The following is a 16,453-nucleotide window of genomic DNA, read 5'->3' as shown; positions in this document are numbered from 1 at the left end:
GTGAGTAGATGATGACAGAATTTTCATTTTTGGGTGAACTATTCCTTTAATGACATATCGACCTCTTAATAAATATTGGATATCAGCCAGTCACTGTCATCCTCCAATATGATGAAGGTTCCTCCCTGACCACAGCTACATTAAAACAGTCTGTAAAAACTACAATGAAGTTTTATTTTCTTTGCATATTATATATATCTTAAGCTGTTCAAAAATTAATTCTTCATTTAAAGGTCTAATATCTCTCAGTTTCCCTACTGTTGAATAGATGCGGTGGGTCACCCTGCCTTAAAGGACCAGTGTTTTGCATGTTTTATTAATACCATTATTTTTATTTCTACCTACTGTTTTGTTTTATGACCATTTTCCAAAGCGTTCCATACTTGTTTAGATGTTTGAATGTGTTTTTCCTTCCATTTCCCACCATTCTTTTCATTGCAGTATGAAAATCAACCTGCTGAGACTTGAAACTTTCTTAAGATAGGTAACCTTTTAATAAAAAAAAAAAAACATAGTGAATTTGAGAAAATATTCAAAAATCTAAAAATGTATGGTATGGTAACCCTAAAAGAATTTCATTTGTCTGGGTTTCAATGGAGAGTTTTATGGTGTAAATGCTGTTTGAGTCTTTTCCACCCTGACAAGAATCATATTCTGGGGGCATAACACTGAATACTTGTAATGTTTTGGCATGAAAATGGTCAAACTTTGTACGTAAGATGTAGTTTGTGAAGTGAAGGCCGAGAGTCTGCATGTTTTAAATACCCAAAAGGCCTTTTAAAAAAGCATGGGGGTGTTCAATGTGAAGAAATCCTGTCTGTATTAAGATCAAAGCCTCTTGAAGAGACGGGCAATACAACTAAATAAAAGGTTGTATCATCAGCATACAGGTAGACAGCATCATTTATGTGAACTGTACTTTTGTAATGAGTCAAACAAGCACAACCCAACACACTTTAACTCTGAACCGTATTGTTATTTATTGTTGCTGTTTTCATCCCTTTAAAGCCCCCCCCCCTCCACCCCCCATCATACCATTTCCCATAACAACAGACACTTCAACAGGAGTTGACAGACAGCAAAAAACATACCATTAAAGATAACCATAAAAACAACTACAAAATTGTATTCCCTTGTTCAGCCTCAACATAAATAAACAAAGAATCAAAGCCAAAATCTGTTTTTTTTTGTGTTTTTTTTCAAAATGGATCAAATGTTGTACTTATATGAAGTCTGTTTTTGCTTGTTGGTTTAAATTGAACGTAACCATCTATGTGCTGAGATCGAAGGAGTGGCAGACAGGAAGAGAGGGAGGGAGAGAAGAAATAAAGAAAACAGACAACTATTTGACAATGTTCTCTCTTCTTATTTCATTTATGTATTCAGTTGAACCTTTATTTAAGCCGGCAGGTCTGTTAAGACCAAATTGTTATTTACAGTGACAGCCTGGTGAGAGGCAAAAGGCCTTTTCCACACCTTTCCTTTCCCTTCCTTGTTTTCTTCATGCTATTCCAATGAGTTACCCCTCTCTGCTCCATCCCCACTCTTTCCTTTATGCTTTAACCATTCTCTACTCATCGGCCCCACACAAAGACATGGGTGAAAATAAATATAATAAACTAAAACAGTAATAATAATAATAATAATAATAATAATAATAAATCTTTAACTTAACAAAAAAACAGAGCGTAAACAAATTTAGTGCATTGGGGAGTTGCCACAGCAGGGCTGCCATGACACATTGCAACGGTAGTGAAAAGAAAAAAAAAATCTACTATCTATCTCACTGCTAAGAGCATCTATCCGTGTCTCTGCATTGATGGTGTCAATAAAAAAACTATTACCATGTAACAAAAGCCTAACACTTACAATCATTCTTTCACTTTTCAGAAGCTGTGATGTGACAAAAATTTGCGACTTGAAATGAAAAGAAAACATGAAATGAGGCATAACTGTGGACAAAAACAAAACAAAAAAAAGAGGCAAACATAAACATCTTAACTGGAGCACTTCCATGGCATTGGCTAATTAACAAAGCCAGGAGCAGCAATGACTAACATTACAATAAAACAATGCATTATTATCAAAAAATCATATTCGGAACCTGTTTCCATAACAGGTTGTGACATCACAAGAAGTGAGTTAGTATAATGCCTCCATAACAGATTTTGACATCACAAAGGCTGATGTTTCTCTTTAAAAAAAACAGGTTAATCAAAATGGCATCATAAAGACCTGCCTAGTCAGCAAGCAGGATGCTTTGTCTCAAGCTGGAGACACACTACACGACTGAGCAGACTGTGAAAAAACTGGACATCACACACTTGCCCACATTTTGTTAAATCACAAACTCTCGTGCTACAACAACACACAACCAAAACAAACATTTTGCTGCTCTATTTCTTCTTTCTCTGGCGCTCAACTCTCATTGGCTATTGCCTTCATTCAGATTTAACTGGTTGACCAGCTCACACTACAGGATTTGTCCAGATTTGAATCCTTTCAACTGGATCAGGAGGCAAGAGATTAAAGTCCTGAACTCTCACACACGATAAGATCATCTGCACAACCACCATAAACCAGAGCCAAATTGAGGCTGTAATTGGCCTAAAAGTCACGTAGTGTGTCCCCAGCCTTAAAGAACAGGGAATCCTGGGGCAAGACAGATTTTATAAAGGAAAATGGCATGCCAATATTTTTTAAAGGCTAGTTACTATGTGATGTACAACAGGAATGTTTCTCATTGCATGTATCAAAAATGCTTTCTACACAAATTAAAAAAGCCCTTTAATGGCAAACAGGTGGGCATCACTCGAGAAAATGGCAGACTGCTCACTGACATTTGGACAAATAAAGCCATTTCCCATTTAAAATATGCATTTACTCACTGTTATCTTTGCTATATGACTTGTGGTAAGATGTCATTTGGAATCACCTTCCTATTATAGCTTCCCACTAAGCTGAGGCTTTAGCTCAACGCATTGGTCCTCAGATCAAAGTCAAGCATCTCAAGTCATTTCCATTACACCGATTCAGAGGTAATCTCTGTGTAGCAAACAGTTAGGCTTGGGGAGGAAAAAACTGAAACAAAAAAATGAGATAAAGGAAAAAAAAAAAACATCAGTGTTGCAATGTATTGAGTAGGAACTGTGCGATGAGAGTAATAAATAGATACAGTATATTTGAAGCCTTAACATGAAGAACCATATTAGTCCATTTTGAATTCTTTTTGTACAGCTAGCCTACTTACATTTAGGCGGTCAATCCAAATATTTTTGGATGGTGAATGTTACATATCACCTGGAAGAACACCTCTACTGTGTTTAACTATGAATATACATAACATAACATAACATTTACTTTTTTTTTTTTAAATGTATAACTAATGAAACTGAATTGATTCACTTATTTGAAAACTTAAACTTGTTCAGTCCTTTGTCTGAAGGCTTAAATCCAGCTTCAGCGATACGATAAAGCCTAAGAACACCCAAAGAGCTGGCGTAGGCTTCTTTGAGTCTGACATTGAGGCTACTATGTCAGGGTGCCTGCAAGTTTCATTAAGTTAGGTTAAGAATTTTATGACCTGTTTAATGCCAATTACAATGAATTATAAGAATATATGACATTTTAAAATAAACAGAAAAACTGTAGATCTATCTGGATAAAGTCCTGCGCGACTGGGCTTTCTCAGCGGAAAAACCCCTAAGATCCCGAAACCGAATTGAAGACTTGAAATGCTATATTTAACTGTATTCAAGTCCTTTTAAGGCCTTGAGGTTAGGTACAACGCTCTAAGACATTTTAGACTGGACCTGCAGACACCCTGTATGTACAGTAGAACCTGGTTTGTCCCCAAACCCCTGGAGGGACTGGACGCGGTCCTGCAGAATCAAACAGTCACAACGCAGACGTTTGGGCTGACTTTCCGTTCTGAAGCGTATTCAAAATGCGCGGCGTGCACTGACATGCGTTCTGTAATGGTCTGTTAACAGTCTTACCTTACAGGTTAAATGCTTATTTTAGTTTCATATACAGTATCTACAAGGAATTTCCAACAATAATGCATATGTAATTTCATATCATATATTTTTGCGTTGCAGTATTTCGGCATTGTGACTGTTTGGCGGAGCAGTCAGTCGGGGATTGTGAGGTTCTACTGTACATCGAGTTGGCTGGCCTCACTACCTGTTGCTGACCACAGCTATAGTTTATTACTGGTTAATTATGATTGTGAAGCTGGTGGGAGTGTGTGTGTGTGTGTGATTGATGCCGGACCACTCGCCACCTCTCTCTATCTTCTGCCTCGTCCGCTTAGTTTGTCCTCCCAGAAATCCTTATCTTAAAGGTGCCGTGTGTAGCATTTTAACAACAATAAATCAATACCGCATTAATTCTGAGATGTTAGTAGAATTACTGGAAATAAATGAGAGCATCGTCAGCCTCTACACTGCGTTGTTAGTGTGCCTGTGGGTCGGATTGGGCGGGAAATCGGCTGTATTGCTTTACGGCACAAAACAGGAATCGTTTTTACTTTCCAAGCAACCCACGACTTTACGGTATACTTCCAAGTTAATGGAAACAATGGAGTTTATGGGAAATGTGGTCTTAATTTTGAGGAACCCAAAATGATACGCATGGCACCTTTAATTACTGAGGAAGTGAATAGTCTAAAGCCACCTTTCACTTTCTCTCTCTCTTTATTGTTATTGTCTGGGAATAGAATAGTCTCTCTTCTTCTGATTGTCTATTGGCTAAATATCTCACTCTTCATCCCTCGCTTTCTTCCGTCTTAGCAAAACCTCTTGCTTCTTGTTTCTCTACCTTGCCTCACCCCCCAATATTCCATCCATCCATAATCCATCCATACATGCATTGTTTTGTCTTCCACTGGTCCATCTTTCACTTCCCTCTTCATGTTAGCATTTCCCTCTTCCCTCTCTTTTGCTCCTCTCTACCTCTCCCTCCATCCAGCATCCGGCCACTCCTCTTTTTCTCTCTCCCTCCCTCCCTCCCTCCTCCTTTCCTTCAGCACTCCCAGAAGATATTACATTTACGATGTCACGTCATCCCTCCCCTCCTCCCTCCCCTGCCCTCACTCCTCCCTTTCTCTCCCTCCCCGCTCTCTCTCTCTCTCTCTCTTTCTCCGAGTCACTCCCAGAAGATGTTGGTGATGTCAGAGTCCAGGCTGAAGATCCAGACCAATAGCGGCGCGGAGATCAGGACAAAGGACCAGGACACGCCTCTCAGCGATTGGCTCAGCCTTGTCGTCACGGAACCCACCAATCCCCCGCCGGCCGCCGCCCTCTGCATTTCCTCTTCCTCTTCCAGTGTCTTTTTAAAAATCCAATTGAACAAAGGACATAAAATACATCAAAGATTAGACACAGATTGCTATGAGATAGAAGCAGAATCTACATTATACATATGGCGGCCATATTTGATTTGCATCATACTCGGGGTAGAAAACACTAAATGGAAGAAAGCGAACTAGTCTTTGGATAAAATACAGATTTTTGCATTGACAGGGGCAACGTGTGCGCGTCTTCCGACCTGGATCTGGCTCCCGGGTTCGATGTAGTTGCGAGCCAGGAACTTGAGGGCCTCGTCCATCAGGATGACGGGAAGTGACATCTTCAACACCACCACCCACTGGGGCCACGACAGAGGGCGGATCTGGAAGATCACCTGGGGAGACGAGCAGAGGGGATGATGGGTAGTTAAGAGTGAGGTTTACAGAATGGAGCACAGTTAGAGAGATTACGAGGAATAGACTAGGATGTAGGGTTAGACAGACATATGGGGTCGATATTGTCCTTTTATTAAAAATCTGATATGGTCCAGTCAGTATCATCCACTACTGATATGATGGAGAGTTTTAGTGTCCCATGATAGTCTAAATGCGGTTTCAGAGGCTTTTCCACCCTGACAAGAATAACATTCTGTACGAAACACTGAATACTTTGAATTTTTAGGCAAATTTAAACATACTGAACATCGGCTATCAGCAGCTTTGTAACAATGCATTATGTAATAACACCGCATTATGTAATAATCTGCCACATTTTGTAATACACAACCTGAACGCAATAGTTAATAAATTTCCCCGCATTTTGTAATAAATTATTACATATTGCGGTGGTTATTACAAAATACGGGAGTTGCACTTTTTTTTTTTAATGAAAATGTAATAATATGGTGCATTATGTAATAACCAACCAAAATGGATGTCTTCATTCATAAAAATCGTTATAACATTATAACAACAATGTTTATTTTATGCATTCTAGCATGAATCATACTGACTCAAAATTCATTTTAAAAAGATACTATTAGTTCAGTAGATTAGTAGTATCTTTCATTGGTCAAAACTACATTAAGTGTCACTGTATTCCTTAGCTTAATAGAAACTGTACTTGAGGGTTCATAGAGACATAGAAACTGCACATTTATTACATATTGCGTTCAGGCTGTTATTACATAATGAAGTGAAAATGTATTAAATTTTGTCGAAATATTACATAATGCGGTGTTATTACATAATGCGTTGTTACAAGATTCAATACAAAAACATTGGTATCGGTCTTTAAAAACCCATATCAGTTGAACCCTACTAGGAGGACAGAGACAGTCACCTTGAGCACTGTCCACTATCTCATACAGTACACATGCAAACACACAAACACACACAGGAGTTAGCCTTACCGGCAGCGGGTCAACATATAGAATAAGGAAGTGCAGAGCCATAGACAGACAGATGGCTCCCACTAGCCAGGGGTTTGACCAGGGAGGCATCTTCAGCAGGGACTGGTTCTCTGACAGACTGTACAGGACAGAAAAACAAGTCATAAATGATTGCAATTGTTTAAACTCAACAGTCACTTTAAAAGGTAAGAGCAACTCCTTTGAGACTGTGCTTGTGATGAATGGCTATATAAAATCGTGATGATATGGTGATTTTGGGATATTGCGATGCACAATTCTGCTGCCAAAAATGATGATAACAAGCAAACTTTATTTAAAAACTCTGGTAACAAGGTATAGAACATTTTACGAAAGAAAATGACAGTTTTGTTTGACATCACATTACCATTCGGTTCAATAGGATGAACACTCATTTGATTATATAACATGTGATTTTGCCATATTGTGGCCAAAAAAAAAAAAAAAAAATAGCGATTGATTTCAACCATATGACCCAGCCCTAGGTCTAAGTCATGCAAACAGCCTGAAAAAACAAACTGAAAACAAACAAAAAACTTAATGTTTATCATTTATAATTATATCATTTATTATGTGATTAGCATTCACAGGCTTTGCTCAAATCTACAGCACTAAATTGTAAATAAAATTCGGAAAATGCTGTGGTAAAGTTTACCCAATTTTTTTAATGAAAATGTAATGGGCATGGCCATAACAAAATGCGATCTCAAATTAGTAAATAGTGAATCACTATATACTGTATGTGCTGTATATTGATACTGATAATATTGATATATCAGGATGATTCGCAAATATCTATATGTAGCTACATTTGAGCACTGGGTTTAGTTGGTCTTTAAAGGACCTTATTAGCACTGCAGATTTCTGTCTACAGTGCTAATATGGTCCTTTAAAAACCAACTAAACCCCAATTGCCATCTGCTATTGGCTAATCTTTGGTGCCAGGTGATTTCACCACCTGTCACACTCAGCCAATCAGCCAATAACAGATGGCAATTTCAGTAGCATGCTTTTTACCATTAGATGTCAGACTTTTTTTTTTTGTGTTTTGTGTTTTCCTACCTGTTGAGGGCGTTGCACATCTCTATGGTAACCAGGACAGAGAGGGCCATAGTCATGGGGTAAGGAGACTCGAAGACCGAACACTGCACACCAGCAAACTCACTGTGGCCTTCACTGCACTGGAGGTAATGTGACTGGGGAGGGAACAATAATGGTACATTAATTTCCCTTTGGGATAAATCTAGAGTTAAGGCACATTCAAATCATTCAAATCAACATTCCAGGACAGTCGGAGCGGCGGCCATTTTTATGTTCACCGTTGGGCTGCTAATATGCTAATATGTTGACTAGAACAGTGGTTCTCAACGTGGGGTCCGGGGACCACCAGGGGTCCTTGAGGGGGTTCCAGGGGTCCCCAGCAAATTGATGAATTGTTAAACTTCAGCATTACTTAATTTACAAGAAATTAACACAATTAGAGAATGTAGAAGAATGACTACTTTGATCATAGCTTCACCGTTATCTCTCTACCTACAATACAGATAGTCATGGAATTCTGGACAAAATCATATCTAATAATAAAATATTGTCAGATTTGGGTCCGAGAGACAAAATCAAATCAAATGGTGGTCCGTGGCCCTGATGTGAACTACATTCGGGGTCCTTGACATGAAAAAGGTTGAGAATCACTGGACTAGAAGAGCTGGCGAGAGAAGTACAATCTTTGATAATGCTACTAGTGGGATAATGCTAATGGCAAACAGTGGAAGGACCGTTCCATCCATTCTATTTCTGTGGGTTAAGGTCAATGTCCATTGCCTTCAGAGTGTGTGCGTTCCGGCTCTGTAGCGGTCACGTCACGTCGGGGTCACGGATGTATCATCCACCAAGCAGTGTTTACAGCGCGGATGCAACAGAGCCACAACAGCTAGACTTTGTGTGCGATGTTTTTCTTCAGTGTTTTTGTTATTTACCTCAGTTATGCGGGAGCCATGCATCAACCGCAATGTCGTGTTATTTTAAATATTTTAATGGTACGCCCATCGGGTGGAAACTGAACTCCTGTCTCTGTTACTAGCGACAGCTGTGCTTTGCACTTGAGCAGGAGAAAAAAAAGCCTCCTGTCCGACCGTGGCCTTATGTGTCTAAAAATGCAAATGACCCAACAGTCTGCTAGAAACTGTTGGCAGGCAGTGATTGGCAGCGGTGTGTGCTAGTCAGCCTCAGATGGTCTGCCTGGGTTGGAGTTTTTCCATTTAACATGTAGCTTCACCCCTGGCAGTCCCATCGGCAGTCATTTCCAGCAGTAGGAAAAATGTCTCCTGATTTTTTTTGATGCTGACATGCTGTTATTTAACCTATTGTTTAGAAGAGGAGACTTGGCTGTGCAGGCTAAATGCCATTCTGCTTGATTAGGCCTGACCTACAGCACTGTTCTTTATCTGTTAACCTGTTCTAAAATCAGCTGTTTCTGTTCACCTATTCTGAATAAGCTGTTTTTATCTGTTCACCTATTCTGAATCTGATGTTTCTGAAAGCTGTTTGACCAGTTTAAAAAAAGTAGAAATTATATCCTATCTATTTTGTTATTATCATTTGATTGAGGATTGTTATACAATGGTCACTGCATGTTTGATCAAATGAATGGATGAACACAATTGATGCACTTGTTTTTGGAATTTTTGTTTTGAATGATTGTTGAACGGAGCAGCACTTGGATCTGTATTCCTATTGGTCAATCTACTTAAAGTGCGCCTCTAATGTTAATAGTAGATAGTAGAGTACCATGAGTGCATATGTACCGCTCGCCCTGTTAAGTGTCAGTGCCATGCTCTACCCATTAAGCTACGTGCACAGGATCACAGGGCAAGAGAAACGGATAAAAAAAAAAATAAAGGTGTAGAAATGGAGAGACGTGTGTTTACCAGTTGATAGAAGGAAAGTTTGGGTCCATCGTGGGCCGCCATGAACCACCAGGCTGCAGCCCCTACTGTGGCTGCTCCCACGTAACCTGGGGAGAGAGAGAGAGGGGAAGAGAGAGAGAGAGAGAGAAACTTTAGGTAGCATGTCTAAGTGTGTTTTCTGACAGCCTGGATGAGTCTTTCAGGGGAAGAACCTTGAAAAGTAAACCCAACAACATGAATGTAAGAAATACTATCTATCTATCTTGGGTCTTTACGGTCAGGTAAAGGAGGTTTGTGGCCAGTGTGTGTGAGTTTAACCAATCAATGTGAATGGTACCTTAGATATACTTCTACTATATTTTCACATGTGCTTTGTCTTTTCTTTCTGACGTTCCATTCTACAGTTTAACTCCTCAGTAGCTACGTTTACATCCCAAAAATTCGATTTTTTTGGGGGGGAAAATGATTGGATGGAACCTCAGCTAGTGTGTTGTTATGCGACAGATGACTGAGACTCACATCCGATGATGAGGTAGCGACAGAACAGCCAACCGGAGATCAGAGGCTCTTTCGGGGAGCGCGGCGGGCGGGACATGATGTCCAGGTCGGGAGGGTTGAAGCCCAGAGCGGTTGCCGGGAAACCGTCGGTAACCAGGTTGACCCATAGCAACTGGACGGGTATCAGCGCTTCGGGCATGCCCAGTGCCGCCGTCAGGAAAATACTGAGGAGGGGTAGGTGGATGGAAGAGGGGGGGGGGGGTGACAGGAAGGAGGATAGTGACAATTTGACTATATACTTTATTCATCCCTTCATCCGTGTCTGCATCTATCTCCCCCCCCCCCCCACGGTTCTTTCCCCCTTTACTCACCAGACCACCTCCCCTATGTTGGATGAGATCAGGTATCGGATGAACTGTTTCATGTTGTTATATATGGCTCTGCCCTCCTCCACGGCGGCCACGATGGTGGAGAAGTTGTCGTCGGCCAGGATCATCTCGGAGGCCGACTTGGCCACGGCCGTGCCGCTGCCCATGGCGATGCCGATCTCCGCCTTCTTCAGCGCCGGGGCGTCGTTCACCCCGTCGCCCGTCTGGGTGGGAGCCCCCCCGCGGGAGGAGGAGGGGAAGGGGAACGGAGGAGGGACAGAGAGGACGGGGGGGGGGGGATAACATAAGACGTTAACGATAATAAGGATAACTAGTGAAACGAGTGAACGTGAAACTATACTGATCCCCGTGGGGGGGGGAATTGGGTCATTGCAGCAGAGGAAAAAACATAGAACGCAAATAGGAATACAGCAAATGGCGGGATGAAACATAATGCAGTAGAACATACTGAGAGAAAGAAAATGAATGGAAAATATGTACAGTTGCTAGAAAAAGTTTTTATCTGAATTCCTGCAGTAATTGCTTCCAAAATTCAATTTTTTAAGCACTTTGGAACTGAATTAACAAATAACCAGAGGTGGAAAGTAACTAAGTACATTTACTCGAATACTTATGTACAATTTTGAGGTACTTGTACTTTACTTGAGTATTACCATTTTATGCTACTTTATACTTCTACTCCACTACATTTAAGAGTGAAATATTGTACTTTCTACTCCACTACCTTTATTTGATAACTTAAGTTACTAGTTATTTTGCAGATTCAGATTATTAATACAAAATATAATCAACTAATAAATTGTGATGTATTATTATAATTACTGTAAGCTACCCAGCAGTATATAAAGTAGTGGAAATCAGCCCTTTTCCAACTGCAACATTAAAGTGATGCTTACACATTAATGCATCAATAATTATAATTCAATAATATAATATATACTGTATTATTCTGAAATGGGCCATTCTGCATAATGAGTACTTTTACTTTTGTTGCTTTAAGTACATTTTGATGCTAATACTTTTGTACTTTTACTTAAGTAACATTTTGAATGCAGGACTTTTACTTGTAGCAGAGTATTTTTATACTGTGGTATTTCTACTTTTACTTAAGTAAAAGATCCCAGTACTTCTTCCACCACTGCAAATAACACAGACAATTGTTTAAGCACTTTTTCCGGCCTGTGAATGGTACAGTTTCTTAAGTGTTATTCCTCTATTCAGATTGTGTTCATCTATTATGACTGAGATGAAGATGAGTCCACATTACCAATTGGGACCAATTAATGCAGAAATCCAGGTAGCTCCAAAATGACTCGCAAACTTTCTCACAACTGTACAATGTGAAAATAGACAAAATGACAATATATGCAGCATGAAAAAAAAAATCAAAATATACTGTATGCAATATATAAAACTGAGAAAATATGAAGAAAACAAACGACAGCTTGCATGATAAGCAATATGAGCATTTTTTTTTTTTTATGGTACTGTGCAAAAGTCTTAGGCATATGTCAAAGATATCCATCAAGCGAAGATGCTTTCAAAACTAATGAAATGAAAAGTTTCTGAATATCACAAATTGACAATAAACAGCAGTCTACTGACACACTAATGCAGAAAACAAACATCTAAGACTTCTAAGAAATGTATATAAAAACTCTAGGGTGCCTAAGACTTTTGCACAGTACTGTAAGTGCATAAAGTCTCCGGGCATGCAGTTCATGTGTTGTAAAAAAAAACATCAAATAAAATACGGTGTGGAAGGTCGCGCTCACCATGGCCGTGATGTCACTCAGGCTCTGCAGGTACTCCACGATGCGGCTCTTGTGCGCCGGCTCCACCCGGGCGAAGCAGCGCGTCGTCCGGCAGGCCTGCCGCTGGAGGTGGGGGGGCAGCTCGTCGAACTCCCGCCCCGTCAGGCCGCCGCCCACGCCCCCGCCCTCCTCCTCCTCCTCCTGCTCCGTGATGATGCCCACCCGCCGGCAGATGGACAGGGCCGTGCCCTTGTTGTCACCTGGAGGGGGGGGAACGGAGAGAGGAGGTACACGCATTGAATTGTGTGCGTGTGTGTGTGTGTGTGTGTGTGCGTGTGTGTGTGTGTGTGTAGTAGTAGTAGTAGTAGTGTGCACATCCCCACCTGTGATCATGATGACCCGTATGCCAGCCTGCCGACACATCCGGACCGCACCGAGCACCTCTTTCCTGGGGGGGTCCAGCATCCCGACGCAGCCCACGAACGTCAGGTCCGACTGGGGGGGGGGGGGGGGGGGGGTGCGGAAGATTTTAGGCTCTCTCACTTCTACAGTATTCAACACCAACACTACATTTCTATATCTTGGTCCACTGGTAAAGACTGAGAGCGGGAAGAAGCAGAGAGTTTCCTACTTTCTACACTGCAGTTAGATGCATAGACCAAAAACAGAAGACTAAACGACACAGATAGTATGGTCTGTAACAGAGCAGAGTCTTCAATATCTTCAAGTTTAACTGTCCTACCAAGAAATGTCATTGTCATACCAACACTTATTCCAAAAAATTACAAAATATTCAGTGTTTCTCCCAGATTCTCTCTGTATTCTTGTCAGGGTGGAAAAGCCTCTGAAACAACATTTAGACCATCATGGGACACTAAAACCTTCCATTGAAAGCCATGACCATGATGGCAATATTACTCCCACTACTAGTACTACTACTGCTGCTATTGCTACTACTACTACTGAAACATATGCATGGATACTTCTGTGGAAGCTGATCAGAATGTCTCAGAATCAATCCAAATGAAGTATTGATCAATTCTACAATAAATCAGATGTATTGTAAACCAGCTGCATCATATCAGAGGAAGGACAACACTAACGGGACCGTATGCCACTTAATAACTCATATCAGTCCAATATAGGGCTGCAACTAACGATTATTTTCATTGTCGATTAATCTGTGGATTATTTTCTCGATTAATCGATTAGTTGTTTGCTCTATAAAATGTCAGAAAATGGTGAACAATGTGGATCAGTGTTTCCCAAAGCCCAAGATGACGTCCTCAAATGTCTTGTTTTGTCCACAACCCAAAGATATTCAGTTTACTGTCATAGAGGAGTAAAGAAACCAGAAAATATTCACATTTAAGAAGCTGGAATCAGAGAATTTTGACTTCTTTTTCTTAAAAAAATTACTCAAACCGATTAATCGATTAATCGTTGCAGCTCTAGTCCAATGTAGGCAACATCGCCATCATCCTCGTCACCTCATAGTCGGCGAAGGCGGCGGAGTTCTCCAGGTTGAGGCTGCGGGGCTCGGGGGGCGTGTCCCGGGTCGCCATGGCGAGGCAGCGCAGCGTGTCGCGGCCCGAGCCCCACTCGCGGACCGTGGCGAGGAGCTTCTCCCGGACCGCCGGGCCCAGGGGCGCGCGACCCGAGCCGCTGACCCGGATGTGGGTGCAGCGCTCCAGCACGCTCTCCGGAGCTCCCTGGAGGGGGGCAGAGAGAGAGAGAGAGAGAGAGAGAGAGAGAGAGAGAGAGGTTATACGCCGCAGTGGGAGGAAGGAAGAGAGGAAGGGAGGGAGGGAGGGAGGGAGTGGCGTATCTCTCACCTTGACGAACATCTTCGCACCGGATGCAGACCGGGTGAGTTTATTGGCGGAGCAGAAGACGGACATGGACTTCCTGTCCCGGGAGAACTCCAGCGTCAGCTCCTTCCTCATCAGCTGCTTGATCACCTGAAAGTGGACAGAAAAGTATATACAGTTCAACTCTTTTTTTTTTTTCAATTCAATGAGCTTTATTGACACGACATACACAAATCAAAAACAATAAGCACAAATTATACCCAACTCTCATCAAACAGTTTTGGAAGTTGGTCCAAGATATGTGAGAGATGGATGATAAACGCTATCTCTGATTCCGTATTCGTAGTTCATCATTACTTGAATAGACTGAACAGAGGAATAAAGATGAAGAAAGAAAGAAAGAAAGAGGGGAAATGTCAATCATGGTAAAGTACTACCATGCATGTGATGGAGGGGTTAATAGGGAAGTTATGCTGTGAAATCGGGGTGAAATTATTCTATTGCAGTTCCAATCGGCCCATCCATAGTCCTCCCAATGTCATCGCATGGGGGGGACAAGGATAGAGAGAGAGAGAGAGAGGTAAGGAGAGGGAGGAATGAAGTCAAAGAGGTGGAGAAGGGGACGGAGAAGGCTTATGAAGTATTTAGCGAGAGCTGCATAATGGATGCAGTGGTCGGAGGGGAGGGGGGATAGATCATTGAGTCAGTTGAATCAGCGCTTTCTTACTTTACAGCAGCCTCCCTCCCTCTCTCTCTCTCTCTCTCTCTCTCTCTCTCTCTCTGTCTCTAAACACCCAATCACACACACACACACACACACACACAGGCTTACAGAGCAGCACGCTGTAGCCCTCTCGGCTGGACTCAGTCCTCGCAGGTCGGTGTCGAACACGTTCATTTTCTCCACGAGGCAACAGAGGGCCGTCTCCGTCGCCTCCCCGACCTTCTCATACACGCCCTTGGACTGGAGAGCGCGCGCACACACACACACACACACACACACACACACACACACACACACACACACAAAGGAAAGAGAGGTTAACATAAGCATCATTATTGATAGGGCATTCAAATCCAGTCACTCTGCGTTTTATTTTTGGGAAAATTGGGATAAATTCACACTATAGAACATTATATCAGATTCCCCTTTCCTACCGGATTGAGCATCAATTTTTATGTTATTAACTATTTATTATTTTTCTGAAACAGGGTAGATTTTACAGGCACACAGAAGAATATCAATTCTCTATGGGATCGATATTCTGTGTATATACAACATATCCAATATGCACATTATGTTTGAATACACTATACATTCTGTGCAAAGAGTATATACTGTATCTCATATATACATACATCACACTCTCTTTTGCTCTGTAGCATCCATAACAGTAGTATCTTAACTTGCTCTGATAGAAGTCAGAGTATGGGGAGGACGGCACATGAATGCACCATAATGCTGCATTCAAAGAGATGTTGGAAAGTCAGAAATTCCAACTTCCTGTTAGGAAAAATGACATGGAACGGCCCTTCAAGTCAGTATTCCATGGCAGCTCCCAGTGTAAATGCTACACAATTTTACTTTTAATTACTTATAATCCTCAAAATACACTTAAGTTTGATTTTCAACACTATGTTACCTTAAATCTATCAAAACAAAGATCTAAATTAGAAATGTAAAGTTGCCCTTATAGTACAGTTGCTGTTGCATGGGGGAACAAATTGTGTGGGTGTCCGTGTATCTCCCCTGTATTTCCCCAAGCTGACCACTGGAACACACCGAGCAATGTCCCCACACGCGTTTCAACAGTTTCCATCCGGAGCGGCCATGTTTGTAGTCCTTACCTCGTTGTAGTCCAGCGAGGAGTCGTTGCACAGGGCACAGATGGAGGCCATCTCCACCAGGCCTTCGTACTGGCTGCACCTCACCACCGAACCGTCCTTATAACTGGAGGGGAGAGCGATAGAGAGAGAGAGAGATGAGAGGGATGGACGGAGGAGGAGGGGAGACGGTGGAGAGGAAGATGGAGGGAGAGGGGAGAGGCCAAGAAAGAGAGAGAGGAATATATAGAGGGGAAAAAGGATGTACAGTCGTATAGTATAGAGGAGGAGAAAGGAACAGGAAGCAGTTTGTAGCAAAAAAAGAAGGCAGGAAAGGAGAGAGAAACAGGGAAGGACAGGTTTGAAAGTGGACTCTGTACCATAATCCATCCACCATACCCATAATCACAGAGTATTATTGGTATATTATTGCCTACTGTCCCTATAGAAGGTGTTAGGACTAAGGTGGCACCTCAGTTTTCAGCTGGTAAATACTACTAGAAAATACTGTTCACCCCAGCTTTAAGATGGTAAATTATACAAGAAAATAC

General features: G+C 41.6%; 1 protein-coding gene across 3 annotated transcripts in view; it reads right to left on the bottom strand.

Annotated features, from left to right (window-relative positions):
* Nucleotides 1–5,148: 5,148 nt before the first annotated feature.
* LOC139656793 (sarcoplasmic/endoplasmic reticulum calcium ATPase 2) overlaps nt 5,149–16,453 on the bottom strand; it is a 26,633-nt gene continuing 15,328 nt past the window's right edge. Inside the window, exons 11-23 of one of the 3 annotated variants that reach the window (XM_071534416.1) lie at nt 15,927–16,029; nt 14,911–15,042; nt 14,103–14,228; nt 13,758–13,979; nt 12,651–12,762; nt 12,289–12,527; nt 10,496–10,716; nt 10,146–10,348; nt 9,648–9,733; nt 7,783–7,916; nt 6,703–6,820; nt 5,551–5,685; nt 5,149–5,331 (exon numbers count right to left, since the gene is read on the bottom strand). In XM_071534416.1, the coding sequence (XP_071390517.1) occupies nt 5,149–5,331; nt 5,551–5,685; nt 6,703–6,820; nt 7,783–7,916; nt 9,648–9,733; nt 10,146–10,348; nt 10,496–10,716; nt 12,289–12,527; nt 12,651–12,762; nt 13,758–13,979; nt 14,103–14,228; nt 14,911–15,042; nt 15,927–16,029 (2,014 nt within the window). The remainder of the gene's footprint in view (nt 5,332–5,550; nt 5,686–6,702; nt 6,821–7,782; nt 7,917–9,647; nt 9,734–10,145; nt 10,349–10,495; nt 10,717–12,288; nt 12,528–12,650; nt 12,763–13,757; nt 13,980–14,102; nt 14,229–14,910; nt 15,043–15,926; nt 16,030–16,453) is intronic. The other 2 variants (XM_071534417.1, XM_071534418.1) reach the window with 2 other exon arrangements.

This window comes from Centroberyx affinis, unplaced genomic scaffold, assembly GCF_046629955.1.
Source record: "Centroberyx affinis isolate AG114_WGS23_722 - 3 ecotype Tasmania unplaced genomic scaffold, CSIRO-AGI_Caff_v1 ptg002539l_1, whole genome shotgun sequence".
NCBI classification, from domain to species: Eukaryota; Metazoa; Chordata; class Actinopteri; order Beryciformes; family Berycidae; genus Centroberyx; species Centroberyx affinis.
This window is presented reverse-complemented; position numbering and strand designations above follow the sequence as displayed.